The 15,025-nt window shown below is 44.6% G+C and overlaps 1 protein-coding gene across 1 annotated transcript in view; it reads right to left on the reverse strand.

The window, feature by feature from the left end:
* Positions 1 to 6,477: 6,477 nt before the first annotated feature.
* Positions 6,478 to 15,025, reverse strand: part of COLQ (collagen like tail subunit of asymmetric acetylcholinesterase) — a 41,227-nt gene continuing 32,679 nt past the window's right edge. The window contains exons 14-17 of the mRNA XM_071429284.1: positions 14,266 to 14,385; positions 13,557 to 13,677; positions 11,266 to 11,368; positions 6,478 to 9,275 (exon numbers count right to left, since the gene is read on the reverse strand). Of these exons, the coding sequence (XP_071285385.1) occupies positions 9,206 to 9,275; positions 11,266 to 11,368; positions 13,557 to 13,677; positions 14,266 to 14,385 (414 nt within the window). The 3' untranslated portion in view covers positions 6,478 to 9,205. The remainder of the gene's footprint in view (positions 9,276 to 11,265; positions 11,369 to 13,556; positions 13,678 to 14,265; positions 14,386 to 15,025) is intronic.

Below are 15,025 nucleotides of genomic sequence, written 5' to 3' on the forward strand. Positions count from 1 at the left end.
CCCTGCCCCTGTGAGGGGGTGGTTCTCAGAGAAGCTGCACTGCTGGCACTACAGGCTCAACCCCCAACTTTGGGGATTAGGGAAGAAGGCTTTCCCAGCTTTTGTTTTGTTTTGGCATTCCCCTAAGCTTCACCTTTTAGCAGCCTGTGTTTCTTAGCTGGTGTCCTGGCTTGCAAGGTCAAGGGTCTTTGATTGTTTACCCATGACTCTAGGGAGGTGTCACCCTGGATGCAGGAGTTCTGCCTGCAGCAGGAGGAGCTGAAATTGGTGCCACAGCCTTCCAGAGCTTAAGATGCCGCTTCCCCAGTGGGTGCTGCTGCCAACCAGCAGTGTTTGGCTGCTTTCTCTGCCTGTACCTCACTGCTTTCAGCAAGATGCACTGGTGTGTGGCCTGAGCAAAGCCCTAGAGCAATGCCAAAGAGAGAACAGCTCCCTGTTTTCCCCAAAATCAAACAGATCTGAGACTCCAAAATGCATTTTGGTCGATTTGTTTGTACCAGGGCTCCTGCTCCAGCTATGGATCTCTGCCAAAATATCTTGCAATCACTTTAGCATCTGTTTCCAGTGTTGGTGTTGCCAGCTCATCTGTAGTCTTCAGAGACCAGCCGTGCCTCACATAGTTTCCTATAGGTCGTGGCTTTCCACTTGCTGTCTTGCTTAGCAGCTGGACCCAACCTCTTGGTGCAGGTGGGAGGAGCTGGGCAGTGCCACCCCTCTCCCACCTCGCTCTGTCCCAGCTGTGACATTGGATCTGTGGCCTCAGGTACCCAGTGCTCCATGTAGCACCCAAGGGAGCAGCAGCTTTCCCAATCCAAGTGAGCAGCTCTGCCCCACGAGCAGGGCATGGCTGGGTGCAGCAGGTGCTGTGGGTGGCTGTGAAACCTGCACCCCTCCGAGCCCTGGGGCAGCTGGGAGAGGCTTGCTTACCAAAAACCCCTCACCAAGAGCAAGGGGCCTGCCCTGCCTCACAGCTTGGTTCTGTGCCCCTGGCCGTGGTGTGAGGCACTGCCAGCTCTGCCTCAGCAGATGTCCCAGCTGGGCACAGGAACCTTCTTGCATGTGCTCCTCTCCTTGTCGGGATGTACTGAACATCCCAGTCACTCAGTGGACCATGCCAGGACATTTCATTATTTATTTTCTTCAGTCCAGCTTACTAAATTCCCTTTCCTTCCCCACGAGTCTTTTAAGGGTCTGTATTCTGTCACCTTCCATCTACAGTGCACTCTCAGAGTATAAATAGTCACTGTTCCTTATCCCCACCTCACACTCCATCAGTCACCTTGCACAGGCTGCTCTTGCCTGGGGCTCAATTCAGCCCCTGGGCAGAATCTGGGGAAACCCTGGGCTATTTCAAGGCACTTGGACATGCTTCTTGTCAGCCAGCCCAGAAGTTTCTTCATATAGCACTTTGTTTACTTATGTAAGTCTTGTGTGGAGAGTTCATATATCCAGACTACACCCCTCCTGTCCAAGCTCTTCGGCTTTGGATAAAGTAATGAAATATTAATTTACATTTTCTTAGCCTTGTATCATCCAGCAATGTTCCCAGCCTGTGAGTATGTAGCTGTTATCCATCCAGGGAGAGGATTTATCTGTCCACAATCACATTTTTTTGTCTATCAACCATCTCAAATGGAGCTCTCCTTTCTTTTCTATTGATGGAGATGTCTAAGAACACATAAACCCAGGATATTCCTACACCAATGGAACTTTTCAAAAATAGCTATTTGTTATCACCTTTTTATTAAAACAGAAAGAGGCCAAAAAAAAAAAAAATAGGGAGGTAGGGAGGGAGTCTTGCCTTAAAGAAATTTCTTATGGGCTTCAAAGTTTGGTGGAACCAAGGCAGGGCCTGGTTCTGTTAATATCCCTAAATATATATAGGACATATATAACCACACTGTTAAATTACAGCTGATAGGCCTGTGTCCCTCAGCCTCAGCTGAGCCACAGGTGTTGAGGGTGTGGGGGGAAACTCCTTCCACTCCCAAACCCCGATGCAATTCATCTGCTGTGGTAACAGCAGAAATTAAGAAGTCAGCAGCCTTCACGTAAAGATGTGCTCACCAAGCAGAGCATCCTGGCAGGAAATGTGGATGTGAGTGTTGCAAACAAAGAGCATCACCCCACCGTGCTGCAGAAACCCCCCACGGCCTTTTGGGGGCTTTGGCAGGAAGATTTAGCTCTCTGTACCTGCAGCTGCAGCCCTGCCATTCTCAGGGCTGCAGGATTGGTAGAGAGAGCAGGGGAGTCCCCTTGCAAATGGCCTTACAGGTACTTGACTGCTGAATGCAGGAGGAATAAACACATTATTTGCATGTCCTTAGGGCTTTCTTCTTCTTTGCCAGTACCCAGTTCAAACTCTCTGATGTCAAGCTATTTATTTAATTTATTCCCTAGGCAGTTTAATCATCCCTGCCACGGGGTTACTCCCTGACAAACCTACAGGACACAATTGCTCATCAAATAATGGGACAGTGTGGAGCAGAGGACAAACATTTGACATCTTGAAGTTGGCATAGCAGCTCAGTCTCAGGCAGCATAAGGCAGAGCTTGCTGACCCCAGGCAGCAACAGGTACAGCTCTCAGAGCTTTATTTAGAAGCTGTAATCCTGCAGCCTTTCACACCAGATATTGTCTTGCTCAAAAAGTCCTGGCACAGAGAGAGCCTCTCTGCCCTTCCCTGTACCCACCAAGACCAGCAGGATTGCCAGCTTTTCCCACTGGTGCCATGCTTCTGCTTTGGGGCTCTGCTGGGTTTGACAACCAACCTCTGCCCAAATGACACAAACCAGTTGCTTGTCACTACAGCCACCACGTGGTTTATGATGGTTTATCTCAACGTACTGGGGCACCACAGTTTACACCCAGCATTTCACTGTATTTCACAACCAGTCCCCCTGTAGATCCTGGCCCATAATACACACATTTCAGCCAGCCAGTTCTGTACAGTTCAGTTGCCTGAACTGTTCTGTTCCTCGCCTCCCATCAGTCATCCTCCCCTTTAAATCTGCTAACAACTCAAAACCTGAGCAGTCCTCAATGTTCTCTTTCTTGGCACATCCTGTCCTCAGAGCAGTAATAGTGCCAGGCAGGTAAAATGTCAAAGCCAGCGGAAATGTGTAAAATAAATTTACATTGCTGTGAAGCATCAGGGTTGCCAGGCTCCTCTATATCCCCATTTGTCCATCAAATAACCTCTGAGAGGAAGGCATGGGAAGCACCAAATATAACCTGCCCCAAATGTCTGACTGGCTCAGCACAGCCTCTCCCAACTCATGCATGATCAGTTCCATGGGGCTAATTGAAATGAGCAAGGCAGGGAGCAATGGTAGCTCTTCTCTTCCAAACAAAATTAGTCACTAAAAAGTTTCTGGGATCCCACAAAGGATTCAGGGAACAGATGGGGTTCTCAAGCAGTTCTCTCCTTGCTCCACCAAACTGGGGGTGCTCTGGTTAGGAGGGCAAAGGAAAGTAAGTGTTACATGCCTGCATTTCCACGGTGTAAGTCAGCTCTCTGAGGTGGCTCACTGGGAAATCCCACTGGGTGTCGCTTCCTCCCAGGAGGGTGATAGTGAATAACCATCAACACCCATTCCCCTGTTTACCTTACAGAGGATGCTCCAGACCCTGACAGGGCTCTGACTGCTCTTCAAGATGAATTCTGAAAGCTTCCTCCACACCTGGCACAAGGGTCAAAGACACCTTGCCATGGGCTTGAATTTAATGCTGATGTCAGTTTATTCCCTCATTGAATGGTGACACTTTAGACCGGCTAAGAGAGGGTGATCAGTTGCCAGGTTGCTAAATATACTAAACATGCTGCTGTACGAGTAGGTTAATGTTACCTCCTCTTCCTCCTGGCTGATTTATTGTGCCATTTACTCAGATTCCTGCTCTGTGGAACGTCTGTGTTTGTGTTATCACAGGCCAGCCAGGCAGGCTCCCAGCTGCACCTGCAGAACAGCTCAGGGAGTGTTTTGTCCTTGCCTGTGTCCTGCAGGACATACCACCAGCAGCATCAGCCCTGGGGACAGCACTGCAGGCAGCTTTTCCTGGAGAACATCTCTTTTCCTGGAGATGCTCTGGTGCTCATGTGGCAGCATGAGGCCCCTTCCCAGCCCAGCCACGCTGGCCAGGGTGGCTCCTGCTCCATGCAATGCCCTGCTGCATCCCTTGCCTTTGCTGGCAGTGACTTTGAGGGGTTCAGCTCCACCATTCTCCTTCCCACTCCTTTCCAAAGAAAATCCTGGGCAGCACTCCATGCAGGAGGGCCACTTCCTCAGTAGTGTGTGGGAAGGCTGCAGCAAAATATGTCGGCTTAAACCCTCTTCTCTGTCACTGGAAAAGATTATGCATCCAAACTGGACCCTCCTTCAGATGCTCAGGGAAACTGTCAGAGTGAATTAAAAGCTGTAAAAGGCCAGGGCTATAACTCAGTGCCTTTTAAGTGCCAAGATTTTGCCAGGGATGGAGAGAGGGAAGTAGCCACTAATGTAATTTTCATCAGGAGTACACTCCTCTAATATAATTTGGCCTGGCCATCCTTTCAAATGCAGCCTTCCCTGGCTGGGCTGGTTCAGGGCCATCCTCCTAAGTGCCCCAGTAATTACTGATGCAATGAAAGCATGTGCCCAGGCTTTGCTCTGGCCTTTTTGGCCCTGAAGTGACACCAGCTTTCTGCATAGAGCACACTGCTGGGCATGTAACTGGACATATTAATATTGAGGGGAGTTTTCACTGACTATGTTCATTAAAGACACAAATGGCTCATTTGCTTAGGCTTTGTTCCCTTTCTCTCTTTGGTCAAGGCCTGACAGTGCTCTAATGGTCTACAAGTTGTATGGTCTCTTAGCAGATTAATAAGCATCAGTTACTCTGATCCAAATTCCTGATCTAAATTTTGCATTCACCTGTTGCCTGTCCTTTTGCCAGTACCTTGTGCTGCCTGTAGCAGAGCTCAACAGCCCATTATTCTCTGCTTTCCTTGCAAGGGAATGCTTTCCTGGGAAGGGACCCTTGCTGTGCCATTTCCATCTCCTTAGGCAAAAGCTATCAGAGAAAGAACTTGAAAGTCTTTTAGAAAGTGCTCTCATTGCTTCACCTTTTGTGAATTAAAATGTCAATTTTCCAACAGCTCTGTAAACATCTCCTTGCAGCATTGTGTGTGATAGACTTAAATATCAGCAAAGAATCACAGCATAGCACTGATTTCCTTCTCCTGGGCTTATTTTGGTCATCTTTTTAAAATACATCTCCTGATTGTATGGCAGCCAAGTGTATTGAATTGTCCCCAATGCAGCTAACTGGGGATTTACTACTGTTATTCCTCATAAACTGGTGCTCAAGGACAGTTCTTGGAGACCTGCAGTTTAAGGATAAGCACCAATCCCCTCTCTCCTTGTACAAATGGGTGGGGCTGAAGTGGGAAATGCATCCTACAATTTTTAGAAGGTAAGGACCATGACCAAGGGGCTTTGCTGTGACATATGGCAGGGCTGTCACAAGCAGAAGATGTTAGAAAAGGGATGGTGTGAGAGACTGAAAGAGAAGCTGATGAAACCCAGCAGAGCAGCAAGGGCATTGCAGAGTTTTCAGGAGGCTACAAAGGATATGAACTTCAGTGTCTTTAGAGGAAATAAGAAGAAAGAAATAAGGAGATGAGGAGCATGGCCGGCCAGATTTATGGACAAGGACAGACTTGACAGCTATGATTTTGAGCAATTTGAAGGGAAGGGAAAAATGACACAGGCATTTGAGAGGTGAGTGTCACAGAAGCTGAGTTTCTAGAAAAAAAAAGCAGAAAGTAGACTCACTTATTCTCTGTCTGTCAATACACTTCCTTTTCCCCTGGGGACAGCAAGGACTGCCCTTCTCTGGAGCTCCCTGTCATACACAAAAGCCTTGGGACCACAGACTCCCAGGCTGCAAGGCAGGACCCTCTTCTGGAAGCAGGCAGGACCCTCTTCCCAAAGCCTGGGTGCCAGTTTCCAGGAGTGCCCAAATCCTGCATGCCAACATCACCATTCCCATTGTCCATCAGCACCCGAGGCTGCTGCTTTCTGTTTCACAGCTCAGCGTCTGATACAGAGTCACAAGCAGCCAGTAAATGCATTATCAGGTAGCAGGAGCAGATAATCCCCCAAACCACAGCCCAAAGCCTTATTAAAACCAAGTACATTACAGATTCCAATCAGAAATCAGTGGAAGTGGAGCTGTTCTGCCCATGGTGTGTTGCAGGGGTCAGGGATGAGGCAGTGGCAAGCCCAGGAGCAGGGATACACAGTCACACTCCCAGGCTGTGTGCACATCCCTGTGCCCACACAGAACCAGATCCCACAGCAGGCAGGGAGAGGCAGCAGGCAGGGGAAAAGAGGTGTTTTTTCCCTCCTCAGCATCTTAAACTAGGTAATTATATTTTAAAACCATGCTGTTAAACCCAAAATTAAATAAGTGAAAGTAAGGACATAGGGGAACTAAGGTAGCATGATTTATTGACATGAGCTGCTAATATATGCAGTAGGCAATTACATATATTTAATCACATATTAAGTGCAAGCCAGATTTTTTGGTATACATTAATACAGTGCATGGCATAATGCTTTGTACTTGCCTAGAGTTGCATACTAATCATTAGAAAACTCTCCCAAAAGTGTATGCTACTACAAAAGTCCAATGAATTGAAATATTCCAATTAACTTTTGAACCAGTCTTGGCACAATGTTTTTAGTTCCCAAACTCAGAGAAGGAGGGAAGACAATTTGCAGCAGACCAGGCATCACCCAGCTGAAGAATACCCAGTTGATGATACATCAGGTATGTCAGTAATGGGGAAAAAGGATTTCTTTTGCAGCATTTTAAATCATATATACTTTACACCTTCCCAGGTGTCTTTTTCATGCTTTATCTTCTGAGGGGAGCAAGACAGTAATGGTAGTATGAAACTTTTTTTTTTGTTTTCTTATATTTTACATTGCTTTGTCCATTTAAAATCCATGCTGTGCAAGTGTTCCCAGACTGACCAGGCTGATAGGCCTCTTTCTGAACATAAGCAGCACAGTATTTTACCTGGATGACCACATCTCCTCTTTACATTTTCTATGATCCATACACATAGCTTTGTTATTTCAATGTCCCTTGGAGGTAGGAGCTTTTAATGAAAAACGATCCAACTGAAAACTGAAGGTGAAAGGCCACTGGAATGACCAACTTCTCAGAGACTCCAGCCTTTTGGGGGGTTGAGATTAACTCCTTGGAGAAGGTGAGCAGTTCAGATGGAGTGCCTCCACCCCAGGATGGCAACACCAGCAGATTCTGCCAGGGGTTCACCTGGGGGGGGATGGCCAGCAGGATGTGCTGCTGGGAGTGTGTTTGTCCTCAAGAGCCTCCCAACAATCAGAACCTGCTCCTCGTGGTGTGATGCTGCTGGAACCTGCTGCTTGCTCTAGCACAGGAAATTAAAAAGGCAGCTGTGCTAGTGCCCAGGTTTCCAGAGTTTGTGGCAATTTTCTTGTCCCAGTGGTTCCTGGACCTTTTATTAAGACCTCAGTTAAGAAACAAAAAAATTAAACTGTTGAACTGGGCTACAAATGCTGGTGACTTGGCTTCATAGCAACATAAATAGCCCAGGTAAGTGATAATCATGAAGAGTACACAAATTTTCTTTCTTTTTTTGTTGTTAATTGGTGATTTCCAATATCACTTTATACATGCATAGTTAAAGTCTTCTAGGCAGGTGGTAAAAGTTGCATGTGTTTCTTGATCGCTTTAATGCATTATCATTGTAACACAACATCCACCTTTATTTAACCTTTACAGAAGTGCCAGTGTCAGTGCAGCTGTTGCAGCGCTGTCACTGGCACAGATAACTCACACATTTCACACAGTCCTGTACAACATTTACCACAAAGCAGGGAAGAGTGGCTTGTATGAAAATAATGCCTAGTTTTAAGGCTTTTAGTCCTGAATTCTGCACATTCTTGTTTCATTTTCTGTTATAGACTCTTTGTCATGTGACATTTAATATGCTTTCCATGTGAAATTTGCTCTTTACTACTTGCTAATAAATAAGTATATAATTACCCGACTCCAACCAGAGCTGATATAGTTGAGAGACCTTGCCAAAAAACAAAAACCCACATGTACATTGCAGAGCATGACCGAGCATCCATGGAGGCGCTACTCCGCGGTCTGACTTACAGCGATACAAAAGTGAGCACACACACTGGGGCAACAGCACAGGGGATAATTGGGAATTGAGTGGTGATGGCTGGGTGGACAAGGGGTTGCAAATGCAAAGACCTTCCAGTGTGGACACCAGAGAGAAGACAGTGTGTACACGGCTGTGGTTTTGGGCAGGGAAGCGATGCTGTCCCAGCCCCTTGGGGTCAGGCAGAGCCCAGCCAGCTCAGCACAGAGGAGAAAAATACAGAAATATGTTCCTTCTTTATCTTCCCTCCTTGTCTGATTTTCTCCTGGGAGAGAACTTCTTGGCTATTTCACAGTTTATTTGTCCAGTTTGTCCTTTTGTGGTGTGTTTTGCTAGCCTCCCGTGACTGCTTGTAGTGCACAGACACACACAGACAACACCTTCGCCTGAAGGTGATGTTAACCAGCTTATTTGACTGATTTGCTGATTCTGAAAGAACTTTGACTCCTTTGACCAATGAAGGAGCATTGGTAACCTTAGAGTTGCTGAAGTCATCTCTAGTGGATATAACACTTGCTAAGTTCACATTGTAATAAAAGAGAAAGTTCCTCTAAACACCGCATCCAAGATATGCTTTGTGTTTATGCAGAGAAGGGTTAAAGACAAAACCCCTGAAGAGATTATATTTTGGTTTAACAGTGCTAAGTCGAGGTAATTGTTACATGGCATTCCTGGTTAATGAAACTCAGCTTCCAGTAGTTTAATGTTGCTTTTGTGATGGAGAGCCATCCGCAGCTGCATGGAAGTCTCACTGGCACACACAGCTTGACATTTATTTCTCTATTAAGACAGGATGCAGTGGTCCTATTTTTCCCTATCTGACAACTGTATATTAAAAAAAAAAAAAAATCTCAGAATGGCCATCAGCAGCATGATGTGTCTTTGTTTGTTTTCCCAGAGGTGGGTGGGGTTTTTTTTGTCCCAGTCCTTCTTGGGTAGGTGATAGTGTAGCACCTAGCACCCCTAGGCGAGGGATGCTGCCCACCTCTGCTCCCCTCATGTGAAGTATCGACACTGTGTGGAGTCAATGTAGCAGTAAGGAGTGCAGCGCAGTTTCCCGTAAGACCTGGAATAAAAGAGAATATCTCAGTTTCAAAGCATGGTATGGTTCACTCCCATGGCTCCTGGTTGTAGCTCTGTAGGAGTGAAGAACCTCAGAATATGCATATGCAGCAGCATATGGGAAACTAAATAGGAGGGCAATTTTCATCAGTGCTCGACTGTGTTCTCCTCTGTCAGCAAAACAGGCATCCAGGAGAAACTATGAGTGAAGACTTAACTCCCAGTAATGTCAATTAAAAAAATAAAATCCCTGTTGGCATCAGGACTGGAGCATTTCATGGGGGTGGATGCAAAAGGCCCTGGCGCTCACCCACGGGAGCTGTGGAACAAAATATCTGAGGCTCTGAGTTAAGTGTTTTTCCAGCTACTCCCAATAGCTTCAGCAGGCATGACTGTGCCTGTCCTTTAACTTCCTTTTCAGGTACTTGAAATAACGAGACTGACACATTCCCACATTAGAAATAATTATAAAAAGAGTAATTTGAAGAGTCCTTGCAAAATAAGGAGAAACAGAGATTTTGTCTTTCTACTGACTTAAACTGAGCAGTGACTCTACCTACTGAAGACCTGACCAGAACTGTTAATAAGAATTTAAATGAGTTTTTATTGCTGGAATGTCTAAGTGAATAACCCATCCACAATGTCAAGCTATGCAGCTTTAAAACTACGTCCTAGGATAACCCACATTCTCAGACTAACATCAAATCTGGAGAAGGTGTGTGAAACAGGAGGAGGGATCTGTGGGCTGGAAAGAGTAAAAAATGGGAAAATCAGTTGCAGCAGAGCTCTTGGAGGAAAGGTTACCTCGGGGTAAAACTCCCATGGGAGTGTTATACTCATACATACTCAGCCCACTTTCTCATGATTCACAGCTTTTTCTTTAGTTTGGCAGATAATTTGCAGACTACACACAAAAATAAAAGATCTCAGTTGCTCTTCCACAACTTGAATATACAAGCAAAGTGAAATTTATAAAGTTTTCCTCAAGCTTTTTTGGTGCTATGTTGGGCAGCAAATTTCAGACTCTTAGAAGGGAGTAGTTTTCACAATAGAGAACAACTCCACACTGTCTGAAGATGAGGTCTCTGTAAAATGTTTCAGTTTTGTCAGGTTGACTGGTGTAGATTTTAGTAACTTCTTATACCAAAAGTGCTCCAACAATTACAGTGGAAGGATTAGCACAGCACTAGATTTACAAAGACATCCTGTGGTTTCTTATTCCTGTCAATTAGCACATTATTGTTCCCTGAATGATGAGGGCTCTGCACGTAATTCAATTTGCAAATTAAATGTTTCCTGCTAGCCAGTAACAATACCTGACAGCTAAATAGAGGTGCTGCTGTTGGAGGCAAAGCGCTGACCGTAGGGAGCTGCCTAAACAAAGGCAGAGAAGGCAAGTCAACAGTAAGCAGATGTTTTAAATGAAGGACTTTGCTACACAGATGCATGGCTTTGCATCTGCTGGTGAATGAATTTCCTGTACGTTGGAAAAGCTGACAGATGACTGCTTGATTCAAAGCAAATACACCCCCAGAGTACCCATTAATAGGAAGGGCAGCAAGAGGTTGGTACAAGCCTGTGGTTTGGATGTTGTGGGGATTTTTTCCTTCAGTGTGATCATTTTGTCATGGTTTTTCCTACTTTCCTTATGTTATGGCTGGACATTAATGTGACCAGATAAGGAAATTTTGGCAAGAAATGGGCAAACATAGGTCTATGTGACCTTCATTTGTTTTGTACAGTAAGAGGCATGTACTTCTTACTGTGAAATGAGATTGAGCCCTTAAAGTCAATGATATAGAGAAATAATTTGGCAGACTCTTTCTCCCCTGCTACTTGCAGTGGTCCCAGTGGAACATGGTTTAAGTGGGTAAAATTCCTCTGTTTTAAAGCTGGAAAAGAGAAAAAAGAAAGGAAACACACACACAAAAGCCCCCTCCATAAACAAACCAAAGAAACCCACCAAACCAAAGTGAAGACCTCCTCTTACATACCCAGGAAGGTAAGTTCTACATGTCAAGTATCCAAAATCCATCCCATCACAGTCTTCAACCCCCTCGTGCTTGTAGCCATCTCCGCAGTAAGCACGGCGGCACCCTAGTGAAAAATAAAGAAATAAACACCTTCCAGGCACTTCACATGTAAAAGAAACAGGTGAAGTAACTGGAACTAGCTTTTTTAGGGTTAAATATTAAGCAAGATATTTTGGGGAAGGCATTCTGTAAGGGCTGTCTTAGGAGGAGCAGTACTCTTCACTACAAAGAATTTTTAAGGCTAATTTCTTTTTAAGGCTAATTTCAGTGATGAAGGGAAAGAATGGATAAATACTAAAAATAATTACTGCAGAATCACTAATTACAACAGCACTTATTCGAAACTTATTATTGCCATAGATAATTACCATCAAAACAAGTTAAGGGAAATATAAAATACAGTTAACATAAATGATTTGGAGAAGTCACAATCTCAAAAAAATAATCTTAGGTGGTTAACTGGTTTGGAATTCCCAGCCTAGACCTTTATCCAATTCTGTGCAATATCTGTGTTTGTCTGCTGTGAGTTTCCACATATGAACGAAATTATTCAGCCTGTCTATAAAGAAATAAAATATATAAATGTTGCCAAAATCGTGTCTTTCCCACTGCTGATTCCTACTGACTTGAGCGTGAGTCACATTTTTTCGTGGTGACTGACATGTAGGCTGCAGCAATTTGTGGGTTTGTTTGCCATTTTAGCAATTGGACTTTGATTTTGGTATCTTCAGCACATTGAGAATGACTTTCTAACATGAACAAATTAATTTAGTTAAAATCCCTTTGACATCTTCTGGGAGAATCCATTGGTATCAAGCAAAGGATTAAGCAGACAGGAACAGGGAGTTTTTTAGAGGCTAAGGTGGGTTATTTACAAATAGAAATTATTAATTAATTTCACCAAGGATGTGTTTGTCAGAAATTGATGCTTCTAAGACCAACAAGCCTTTTTTACAATAAAATCCATTTAACATTCTGCTAGCCTTTTCCTTTTGGTTCAGTTACAGGAGAAGAATGATGACAGCGTGCTCATTTCCAAATAACTCAAGGATGGGTCACATCAGTGTCAGAAATCTGTGTACTGCAAGGCCTCCATTGAGGCTTTGCCCAGTGCTTAGCACAGAGAACATGATGTGCCCTCAGACACAGAATGCACAGTTTTGCAGGCACTGGAACTAATGAACACTATCTTGCCACATGGTTGTTCCCCATGGCTGATTTCAAGTTCTAATTTAAATGTTTCCTCATGTCTGGAAACAGGAGGGATGTTGTCTGCTGTCTCTCTGGAGTACTCTGCAGTCAGGCAAGCTTAGAGGGGCTTTTATTTATGTGTCTCCCTAGACCTGTTGAGATGGAATTGCCTTTGAAATCTCTTTCCTGTTGTCATAGAGAAGTTGGCTGGGATTCCTAAGTCATAAGGGGAAGGGTGGTGATGGACAGCTGGATGGAGAAACTCGCACAGGGCATGGCTGCATACATCCCATTTTCAAAGTCAGTGAGTGATATATAAATGAAAAATTGCATCTTTCAGTGTTGGGTGATAGTGTTCTGAAATGTGAAGAAGCATCCCTTTGCTGGGAACAACAGAGCACCAAACCTACTGTGTGGAGATGGTGTAGGGCTGTGCTCTGGGGAAGGATTCAAGATGTAAAAGTAACTGAGAAAGGAGGAGGTGAAGGTTACCACAGCTGCTCAAATGCTTGTAAGCTCTTTGCTATCCACAGTCAGCAAAACGGAAGGAAGATGGAGTAGACATGAATTAAATGTTATGTAAACCTGATACTGAAGGTAGTGGGCTGACACCTTCCCTTTGCAAGTGAATAACAAAATCCAGAGTGGTGTTTCTGGACTTGGGATCTATTTTATCATAAGTAAAAGTGTCTATCCCAAGGGCTTCAGTGTCCATCCCAAGGGCTGTGCTGCACTACAAAGGTGTGCTACAGCTTTTAGAGAGAGCTGGCAGCCCCCAGGAGAGGTGTGTGTGTTAACCAGCTGCTAGTTGGCCCCTGAAATGCAGAGTGTCTGACTCAGCAAGGATGTAGAGAAGTGCTGTTGCCACCTCTGTCCTGTGTGGTGTGTGCCATCCACATGCATGGAAGCCTCAGTTTTCACCATCGTGCCTCCCTTTCCCCAGGCCTGCACTTGATCCACAAACCACACGAGCTCTCCCACACACAAGCAGTGTACCCTGTGGTACAACTGATGCACCTTCCCTGGCAGGAAGGAGCCCCTGCTGCTGTGCTGTAACTCACTTATGCAGTCATCAGTCACCACCGCGTTGCCGTCGTCGCACTCCTCCCCATCCTGCACGATGCCATCGCCACAGGTGCCCCCCTCCTCCAGGCGGTAATCCATGGGGTACAGAGGGGAGAGCTGGCCAGGCAAACACACAGGGGTTACTGAACCAGACCAGCAGCAGCCTGGCTAGCAAGCAGAGGAGAAGGGCTCTAGGGGGCAGGTCCCACAACCAGGTTTTTATGGCTTGTTATTTGTTGGTTAGAAGGTTTATACAGAATCTGATCCAAAGTCCAGCAGACACAAGAAGGATGCTGTTGCTAATTTCAGCAGGGCTCAGCTCCTTGAAGCAATAAGGAAATATGTGAGTTTGGTTTGCAGGGTTTTAGTTCTGCAACTCTGTACCCTGGTGAGTTTTGCCTTATTTTGTATTAAATAAAAACTCTTTTTACCACCACAATTCCCTGAACTCTGCTCCAGTTTGTTCACCAGTGGTTCACAGGGAGGTTAGCAAAACCTGCAACACTGCTGAGTTAATTCCTCAGTAATTAAGACTTCTGTGAATAAAATTCACAGTATTATGTACAGTTGTGGCAGTGCTCAAAAATGAGCTTTTCCCCATTTGCTTAACTGATTTGGTAGGACACCTTAAGTACAGAAGTACATTCTGTATTCCAAATGAAACATACACCCATGGGCTTTCTGAGAACACAGTCATATTTTTACCTGGACTGGGAGCCATCCAAATGTATCCTTGAAATACAAAGATCTCTGATCTCTTCTAAATGCTAATGCGTTCTCGGTGTTTAACCGGTCCAATTCTTCTTGATTATTCACCACAAAAATCTGGGGCACACAAAAAGAGGTGACTGGTAACCTTCTCAAGAAGTTCTTTGGATTATCACAGAACCTAGTTTGGCATATGTATCTTCAAATAGGTAAATAATATACAGGAAAATGGTTCAGTTGTTTTCAGAAAGAGAAGAGGTGAGAAGCTACACCCATGGAAAGAATGGTGTTTCCTGGGCCCCTATTTTGAAATGCACATCCTCAAGTAAAAATCATACAAATAGTGGTGCACAACCACTGCTGAGAAGAACTTTCTGATGCCCAAACGGTTTGATACTGAAGCAATTGCAAAATCCAAATGGACATAAGTGCTTTTTGTGGATTGACTATAATTTTTTAGGCATGTTTGTGGCTACAAAATAAATAATGCGTTACTCAATACAACCTTCACTTAACTTTTACCTTTTTGTTATTTCCTTAGATTTAATTGACACTAAAATGCATGTTTCTTTATATGCATATACTATGGTCTGAAGCCAAGTCTCCAATTATACTGCAAAAAAAAAAATAGTTCAAAATGGAAAAATTAGGACAAGCTGCTCTCTTACCCATTTCTTAAATGTCTCAGTCACTGAAATTGGATATAAAAGGCATTAGGAAATAATGTCTTCCTCAGCAGCTAAATCAATTTAATTTT

This window comes from Agelaius tricolor, unplaced genomic scaffold (genome assembly GCF_023055355.1).
Source record: "Agelaius tricolor isolate 1412-34295 unplaced genomic scaffold, bAgeTri1.0.p SCAF_6, whole genome shotgun sequence".
NCBI lineage: Eukaryota > Metazoa > Chordata > Aves > Passeriformes > Icteridae > Agelaius > Agelaius tricolor.